This window comes from Callospermophilus lateralis, chromosome 3 (genome assembly GCF_048772815.1).
Source record: "Callospermophilus lateralis isolate mCalLat2 chromosome 3, mCalLat2.hap1, whole genome shotgun sequence".
Lineage (NCBI taxonomy): Eukaryota > Metazoa > Chordata > Mammalia > Rodentia > Sciuridae > Callospermophilus > Callospermophilus lateralis.
Window position 1 is genome coordinate 97,937,215 of NC_135307.1, and position 9,881 is coordinate 97,947,095.

Sequence of the window (9,881 nt, forward strand, 5' to 3'; positions counted from 1 at the left end):
TCAATTGGTATCAGTGAAATAATAAATGACTACTAACTATTTGCTGCTATTCCTATTTACTGTACAAACACAAAGGCATGCTAGTCATTCATTCATTCAACAAATATATATTAAGCACTTCTTATGCACCTATAATGCGCCTACCATGTGCAAGACTTTCCTGGGTGATGAAACCACAGCTGTGAACAAGAGACAAGATTTCTGGCCAGTGGAACTTCAAATCTAGTTGTAGAGACAGGCAATAAATAAGGAAAAAAGATAAACTGAACACTTAAAATACATAGAGTAAACCTCTCTGAAAAACTTAAGCCTACATAGGAAGGATGACAAAGGGCTACCATATGATGACTGGGGAGAAAGTATTTTTAAGCAGAAGGAATAGTGCATATATAAGACCCTAAGTGGTAATCAAACACTTAGTGGGGCTGTGCATGGCAGGTAAGAGAAAGAGATGAAAAAGGCCTCGTTATAATTTTACCTGATGACTGTCTTTCATAGGGAAAGGAAATACAACAAAGCTCAACTCAGATTATTGCTAGGAGTTTAGATATATACGTGGGCTCTTAGCTTAATGCTTTGATTAGTTACTGGCATTTTTACCCAGTCCATCTGTTTCAGTTTAATAAGAAAGTCTGACATAATCAAAGAACTACTCTGATTTTTTTCACCCATTTAAGCAAAGACAGAATTAACTACTTACAAATTTGCTTTACCTACTAAGAAAGAAGTACTGTTTCCAGGTCTAATAATTTTTTCCTTTTCATTACAAAAAAAGTCAGTATTAAGTTATTCCAAATTTTAAAAATCCTTAGCCTCAGAAGGAAGGATTAGATACAAAGATGAAAAGGGCAAAAGAATAAACATAAATGTTCTTTATTCAACAACTAAATCTTTTTCCATTACTTGTTCACAATGCAAAATACTCAGACACCATGGGTTTCTTCACATTCTGAAGATAATTGAATTTTAAGTCACTCTTCTTATATACACAGGGTCTCAATTCTACATTCCAATTATCTTTTTTCTCATCCTTCAAAGAAATGACATTATTCAGTTCACTAAATCATTTCCTTCTTACTGGATGATAGGCGAAGACACATACAGGGTACCTCTATTTGAACCACTTTAGTATCTGAATCTCAAGTTGTATTCAGCCAGTAATTATTTAACAACTACCAATGTGTCAAGACTCATCAATATAAATGGATGGCAGGCCAACAAACAGTAGCCAGCTTTTAAATTGAGATTACAATGACTATACAAAATGTGCAGCTAAATTAGTCCCTTTGTTTTGTCCTCCTCAGCTTTCACTAAATGATTGGCTTCTTCTTAAGAAAATGTCCAAAAATAATAACAGCTCACATTTGCATTCTTCCTGTCAGCCACTGTTCAAAGTATATTATAGATATTAACTTAATTCTCAAAATAACACTAATCCAAGGTACCATTACTTCCTCCATTGTAAAAATGAAAAAGCCAAAACAAAGAGAAGATAAGTAGCTTTCTAAGATCACAATACTCATCAAATATCTGAGCTAAGTATTCCTCAAGCCTATTTTTAAACTACTTTGGTCACAATATCTTACAATACTTTAAGATAAATTACTGCTACCAATCAGAAGATTAAGATACTCAAAGCTCACTTCAAATTTGGGCTTGCCCTTTTATTATTTGTGTAAATTTGGAAAAGAAACCAAACTTCTCCCAGTGACTCAGTTTCATTTAGCTATAAAATGAAGATGACAACAGCATCTACTTCTTGAGTAATTGTTGAGGATTAAAAGAATTACATATACAAATCATTTGGAATCATGTCAGGTACATGGTATGCCTAAGTATTAGCTGTTATTATCATACTATCACTACTACCTCTACCTAGGAATTTAGCAAAAGATCAGTCTTTTTAAATCTAGTCAACTTTTTTTTTCTTTTCCTCCAACATCTATCATTTCTGTTGCTTGATTTACATAAACTAACAATAAACTATGCTCAAGAAGTAAGCAATGCACCTAATTCCCTTGCCATTTTCTTCTAGTCCTTATATCTTCCTCCTATTTCACATACCTAGGAAAGAATCATTTGAAGTTAACAGGATTATATTATGCCATAAATACATTCAGAAGCCACAGTAATACTAAGCCTAATACCAAAATTTGTAATATAATAAAAAAAAAGGGAAAAAACTAAGAGAGAACTCCTCTCAGTTTTAACCACACATGCAAACGAAAAAGAAAAGAAAAAGAAAGTAAATTGTTTGGCATTTTGTTTGTGGAACAGGTTTTGCACTAACAGGTTTTATTTAGTCATCATAACTGGTGTTTAAATATGAATTGATATAGTATATTTAAATTATTAACTTCTGGATGATTAAAAATTTTGGTTCTTAATCTTTCATAAGTTTTGATAAGCTCAGGGAGCATTTAAAGATAAGATTAGAAATTCCATATATTTATAACATAATAAGAACTATTTTAATTATTTGTACACAAATAACATTTTAGACTTTTCTTGAAACACTGGGCCTTCAGTATTTATATATCTAGGACAGGTCCCAACTTGTACATCCTTGAGTCCAAGGTAGAATAACATTGTTTATTTTTTTAAAAAATATTTTATTTTATTTTATTAGTTTTCAGCAGACACAACATCTTTGTTTGTATGTGGTGCTGAGAATCGAACCCGGGCCGCACGCATGCCAGGCGAGCGCGCTACCGCTTGAGCCACATCCCCAGCCCGTTTGATTTCTTTCTCTAGTTACCCGGCCCTAGTCAGCAGTTAACACCATTTAAAAATCTAATTATTCCCAGAAAATGTATTTCAATCATACATATCACCCCTACATACAGAATTAAGCTATAATTATAAAAGCAAATGACAATATAAATAATAGATTATACATACATTCAAGTATCCTTAAGGTTTTATATTTTTTCAGACAACTGTATATTAAATGTCTACTAAATCTGCTTGACCTTGACACACTGCATACAATGAATGTAAAACAAGATAAAATAGTGTTAGGTTATTACATTAGATTATTTTCTTATCTCTGTTGAGTATATTTTGCAACTAACATACAAGCATCTGTAATGTTTTAATTAGCCATACAAAAGGTATTAATCTAATACTTTTTAATGTCAACTACTGTCATATTTTATTCTAATAACTGGGAGTTTGTAATCATTTACATTTTATAGACAAGGACACTGAGATAAAGATTAATGTGATAAAGATTACATAGCAAGCAAGTAATGGAAAGTATATAAACACAGGTCTGATTCCAAAGCCTGTGCTAATGATAACATCAGAGACACACAGCTGGCAGCATTACCCAAGTAATGTTATATAACTGCCTAAAATTTTTAAAAATATTTTTAACCTTAAAATATGTTGACAATATTTGACTATATTGACTACTGTGAAATGTAGCCATTGTTCCATACACTAACGTCTTATCAAAAAGTAGAATAGAAAATCTCCTAACTAACCTTCACTTAATTAACTAGCAGAATTGACCAGGGCACATTCATCATGAAAACAAACTGACAGACATTGCTGATACTGAACACCAGTGGCTAAAGGGTACTTTCTACTTGCCTGCACACTTCTGTTTCCACTAGTTGAGTTACATGTTTAATATGAATCTGGTCTTTTCTTCCTTATAAATCTGTTTATGACATTCTACTTATAATTAATAATAACTATTATAATAACCAAGGAAACAAGTGCAAAAAAATTATTTCTGTGATAACTAAATTCAATGCTTTGGGCAAAGTACATTTTGATAAACATAATTTGCGGGTTTGGAGGGCGGGTTTTGCTGAGAAACAAACCAATAGCCTTGCACACTTTAAGATTGCACTGTAACATAGAGCTACATCCCTAGCCTCAATAATCATAAGTTTGATGAACATAAATTCCTATTTTCCAAAAACAAATTCCTGTTGAATTATAATGTGCTGATAAAATTGTGTGTAAAAAAAGTCTTAAAACTTTGAAATTATTAAAAATATAAGATTTCACCCCTTGCTTTGTAAAAGTCTTTATTACAACTTAATGAAAACAAAACTAGAAACTTTAGGTGTACATTGTTGCTATGCTTTATACAAGAAAGATCATGTCCAATTCTAAAAAAACCCAGACCCTATCTCATTTTCAAAAAGAGCCTTGAGGGCTAGGCATGAGCTCTTGTCCAGCATGTGAGAAGCCCTGGAGCAATCCCCAGCACTGGGGGAGGGGGAAGCAGCAGAAGAAAAGCTCACATGAAACGAAAGGTGAAAAAATTAAGGCTGCTATATTTTTCCATGATTCCCCACTTAAATTGTTTGTATTAGCCAACTATCACACCCAATCATAAGATAAAAGGCTCCAATTACACTTAGAAATTTGAACTCCCTGAAGCACAGCTGTATTCAACTAAGCAAATATCTGAGCATCTATATTAAAATCTATACTTACATTCTGAATGAATACTTGAGAGGTTCTATTATTTACCTTTATTTTACAAAAAACTTAATATTAAGTATGGTTATCTAGTTCTTTAGTCCACAGATTAAAAGCAGGAAATTAAAGGAGGCAAGAATAAGCATTATAGGAACAAAAACTGTTGATACCAAGAGAATATAAAAATCACACAAATCTAAATATGTATGTGTAAGTATAGATAGATAGATAGATAGATAGACAGATGCAATAATCTGGTAGTTTAAGCTAGATAAACTGGACTAGTTCAAGCTAGAAAAAAAATCTCATAAATTTAAATATCTTTTCAGGCATCTCTAGATTATGATCCAGCAAAAAGTTGAAACTCACAGCAATGTCCTTTTATCATGAACTAAAAGTTAAATTACATTGACTCTGCAAATTCTTTTTCTTTCTATAAGAAAAGGGCAGAGGAGCATTAATATTTTAGGTATCTCTCAATATATCATGATTACAAAGGAAAATATTTCTGGCATTAGGAGTGATATTGGCATTAGGAGTGATATTTAAGTTATCTAGAAATTTCACTCATGAAATAGTTCCTTGGAAACCAATGTATTTATTAGTATTTTTAGCTAAGGCCTACAACTATGCCTTTCAAAATCAATAGGTTGTGACAGCCAGGAATTTAAAAAGTGAAAAAGAACAGAAAATAGAAGATCATATTGCACATAGTAAGGGTAATACATTTATGAAAAACATTTCAGTATTTTTGTACTAATTTGCTAAGTAAAAGATATTAATTACTCTGGGTCCTGGTCCAAAAATCTGTAAGCTTAAAAAACTTCATTTATTATTATGGAATACAATCAATACTAAATTTATAATCCCATCATTTTCCTGAGAATACTAAAGTAAGACAAAATTTTAAGGGGGGGGGTGTTGCTTTCTTTGGAATTTTTAAAATTATTATTATTACTTTGTATGTGTGGTACTGGGGATTGAATACAGGATGTCACACATGCTAGGCAAAATACTTTACTACTGTACTATATCCCCAATCATTTATTTTATTTTGAGACAAGGTCTCACTAAATTGCTCACCAAGATTGGCCTTGAACTTGAGATCCTCTTGGAGCCTCAAGTAATTGGGATTACATGCATACACTAAATTGAGCTCTTTGGAAATCTTTATGAGTGAATTTATTTTCCCTCGTTATCCTATTCAGGTGTATAATTAAGTATTTTATTTGGTTTAGCACTAGTTTAGCCTAAAATAGGTAATGCTATTTTTTAAACTCCTGTGACTTTAAAGCAACTTTTAACAACAATCCAAAACAAATAGTGACTTTGATTTTATTTGCTTGTTTATTCTGAGATGCAATTACTGACCTTGGTACCATTTTTCCAAAGTCACTAATGTAATCTAAAAATCTAAACTTCACATTGCAAGCAAGCAACCTGCTCAATAATAATATACTTACTAATACTTCATACATATCTAGCTATTGCCTGATTCTAAACAAAATTAATTTAAGCCACTAAATATGTCTTTGTCTGCTTCTAATGCATTTTAATAGATATTATGACCAAAGAAATGTTTTAGACAATTTGTCTAATTACTTATATACAGAAAAATAGCCAGTTAATATATATCTTTTTAAAGTAATCATCTAATTCATAGGATAAAATACTATTTTGAATACTAAAGTCTCAGAGTTGGAAGGAACCCTGTGACCTAGTCTAACTATCAAATACCATAATCCCCTCTTTACAGTATTCCTTCGAATCAAACCCATAGCTGACTAAAAGAACTACATTAAAATCTTCTAAATCTGGTCCTTGCCATTAATCAGAAGACTGATAATCCCTTTGAAGTCCTTGAAAAGCACAGTGTAAATATTATTCTTTTAAGCTCTGAAAATACAGGTTTAGAAAGGAAGTAGCATTTACCTATCACCAGGAATTTTGGTAGCCTTAATTGTCCATATGATATATAGAATGCTTGAGTACTTTGCAATCTTTTGGAGTCTGCTTAAAGCAAAAAAATCAGCTAATGAAAGCATAATAATAGTTGTCAACAATCTTAAATGTTCGCTATCAAGTTCAAATTCGCAAGAGCTTCAAAGGCTTGTTTAAAAATCTTGTAAATATCATTAAAGTTGAAGTTGGATCCACTTTACCTAAAAGTGAATGACTGCAACTCTAAAATGATACCAATAATTGTGGCAACAGATATAAATGCTATTTTTGATTAATTCCTTTTAACATACACTAAATTTTCTATTGAAACTACTGCTCTACAAGCACTTTTGAAGAACTGTCCTCCCCTCCTAACCCTCTCTTCCATATGTCCTCCTTTTCCTCACCAGCTGGAATCTGTCACAGAAACAGATAATTACATATGATACAGAAATAGTTGATCCTGCTGCAGAATTAGGTTAACACGTCTAAAAGGAGGCACAGAAAACAAAACAAAAAACAGGTCCACTTAAATAAATCATTTACCTCGGTCTGGCTTCATTTTCACATCCAATTTCCACCCAGAGTGCTGTGAAATACACTTGGGGGTTCTTTCAAAGCGCTCACTGTTGATTCGAGGGCTTCTACTTAGTTTTCAAAATGCTAAAAGAGATCAGAATAAAATTAATCTGGTCCTGCTCTAACATCAGGACTCTACAAGAAAACTGTTAAGTTAGGCCTATTGTGGCAGAAACTACTGTTGACAGCACCATCGGCAGATGTGAAAAGTGCAAAACTCTTTGCACGGTCTCCTCCATCTCCTCCCGAAGGAGCACCCCTCTCCCCGCCCCTCAACTCTCCAGGCCAAGGTGTCCTTCTCTGACACAGTGTCTCCGAACCAAAGCAAGGTCTATTTATATCCCGGAGAAGTAAAGAAGTAAAAGATTCAAGCAACACAAACTAACCAACCCCTCTGAGGGGGAAACAAAACAAAACCAAAAAAAAAAAAAAAAAATGCTTCTGGGAACAGTGGTACCTGCTCAATGCTGGTCTCTAAATTCTTCCACCTGGTGCCAGGGGGCTGGAAACTCTTCCAGACCCCTGCGTTTCCCAAGAGCTCCGCCCGCCCCGCCCGGCCTCACCTGTGTAATTACCCTCTGGCTAGCCTTCCTGAGGCAACAGCGGCCAAGTTTACACAATAAGAGGGTCTGAAAGAAATTCGAGTCATCTTCTCGCGCCCAGCCCCCAGCTCCCAGCTCAAACGAACTCTCCCCGGACTGTCCCGGGTCGCCCTCTACAAACCCCGTCCCTACGTGGCCCAGCCTGAGGTCTGCCCCCAAGGAAGGTGTTTACAGCTGAGCGCTCGCTCACCCACTGCTCTGTGCAGCCTGCTCGCCGCGGGCCCCTTCCGTCCCGCTGCGGCCCCGGATTTCCTTCAGCCCCGCGGCACCGAGCGCCGCGCCTGCCCCTCTCCCTGCTGGAGAGTAGTTTTCATGGCGCTCTCGGGCTGGCCCGCTCCTCGACTCCCTCGGCAGACCTCTGCTGACTAACTCGCTCTCTTCTCCCGTCCCAATACCTCCTCCTTTTGGCACTTCTCTCCGCCGCTAGTCCAGCAGCTCACATCACACTCCCACCTCAGACCCGAGGCTCCAAAAGGCGCAGGGCCGGCGAGAGCCGAGTGTGGCGCGCAGCGGCCCCCGGGGCTGCGTTAGGGGACCATGGGGGTCCAAGACCGCAAGCCCGACTCGGCTCCCCGGCGCCCCTGTGGCCATCCACCCCCGCCTCAGCCGACGCCTCGCTCCGCTCCCTGCCCTCAGCCCCTCGCCCGGCCCGACTCGCACCCAAGCCCCGCGGCCCCGGGGTTCGCCCGCTTGTCGCCCCGGCCGGCCCGCTTGCCCCGCGCCTCTGCCAGCTCCTCGCCCGCCCGCTGTCGCTAGCTCTGGCGCCCCAGCTCTGGATCCCCCTCGCTCGCCCAGTTCTTTCTCTGCTGTTTGCCCTGTCAAAACACTGCCTGGGTCACGTGTCCCAACAACAGCCAACCCACCGCTCGTCACTTCCTCCCCGGCGGCCTCTGCGGCGCGGGCGCCCGGTTGTTATAGCAACGCCGCCGCGCGCCCGGGGGCTCTAGTCGGCGGGCGGGCCCGGTTTTCCGTGCAAGTGCCTGCCGGGCGAGAGGGCACCAGAGGTGGCGGCGCCGGCGGGCCCGCCGGCCCAGTCAGGAAAGCCCGAGACGTTGAGCTTTTCGGTCTCGCTTCTTGACGGCTCTCGGAGCTGACTGAGGCGCACCATCAGAGATCAGGGATTGGAGCTGCGCTATTAGAGCACAGAGTAACTGGGGAGATGTCATTCGAGGGCCTGCCCCAGACGTGGAGGATAATTATAGTCTCCTCCTTCTCCTCCTCCACACTGGATGCTGACGCAGACCTGCGACTGCGCCCCAAGTGGATTACAGTGCACCGTAGTACCCGGGTTTAAAGTGGCCGGGGCAGGAAGGTGGGCAACCATGCATGTCAAGGAGCGGGGAGTTGAAGGAGAGGAAGCTCTTCCACCGTCCGCCCCAGATTTTCCCAGATCACTAGGGGTTCTAGTGGGATTCAGTACCCAAGCTTCTGAAGCACTGGCTGCTAAAAATAACTCTTATAACTTCTAAAACACTGACTCATGGGCAGTGTTCTAAAACATGACACCATGTTATTGTTGGGGAGCTGTAATTTTGTTGTTGTGCTATAACAATGTGACATGATGACATTTCGTGTTGTGATGTTGTGTCATCACTTAAACACAAACAGATGGCAAGAATCTGTTGTAGATTAAAAAAAAAAAAAAATCCTAACCAGGGCTGCAGCTATTAGCTACTAAGATTATAAACAAAGTACACATACATGACGTTGTGAGCCCAAACGGAGACAAGAAGTACAAAATTTGCAAGGCTCTTTGGTTTCATTAGGGAAAAAAAAATTTTTTTTTTTAGAAATATTTTGCATACAAGTGTCACAACAGGAAAGCACCTAGGACAGGTCTAAAAATGAAGATTTTTTTGTGAACTACAGATTGGCAATTGCTTTTTTCGCCCCCTTCAGATCAAATACATGAAATTGTTCTTATGAAAAAAAAAGAATTTTTCTGGATGTTTAGATATTTACAGTAAAATAGCATGCACAATTGCAATGGTTCATTTTTAACTCCATAATTGTAACTAATAAGAACAGGGCATACAATTGAGAAGGGTAACATTTCTTTTTCACTGAAATGTTCTGGCCTCATGAAGATGAAACTTCTGACAAATAGCAACAGTTCTTTAATATTTAAACAGTTTTTAAATAGAGGTTACAAATTTTGATTCCTAGTAGATATGACACTGATATTATTGGATACTGTATTATGTAGTTTTTAAAAATGCACTGAAGTTTTAGTTGTTCTACAATCACTTCTCAATTAACTTTGATATTGGGAGACTGAAGCAACAGTTTACAGATAATACAAAATCCTAAATTTAG

The 9,881-nt window shown here is 37.8% G+C and overlaps 1 protein-coding gene across 7 annotated transcripts in view; it reads right to left on the reverse strand.

Annotated features, from left to right (window-relative positions):
• Nucleotides 1–8,382, reverse strand: part of Atosa (atos homolog A) — a 92,443-nt gene extending 84,061 nt beyond the window's left edge. For 2 of the 7 annotated variants that reach the window (XR_013090771.2, XM_076850808.2), the window contains exons 1-2: nucleotides 7,756–8,202; nucleotides 6,931–7,047 (exon numbers count right to left, since the gene is read on the reverse strand). Coding sequence is in view for 6 of the 7 variants with exons in the window: in XM_076850808.2 (XP_076706923.2) it covers nucleotides 6,931–6,946 (16 nt within the window). In the remaining variant the exon portion in view is untranslated. Of the gene's footprint in view, nucleotides 1–6,930; nucleotides 7,394–7,420; nucleotides 7,730–7,755; nucleotides 8,203–8,225 lie in introns of those variants that run through there. The other 5 variants (XM_076850807.2, XM_076850803.2, XM_076850805.2 and 2 more) reach the window with 4 other exon arrangements.
• Nucleotides 8,383–9,881: the final 1,499 nt, after the last annotated feature.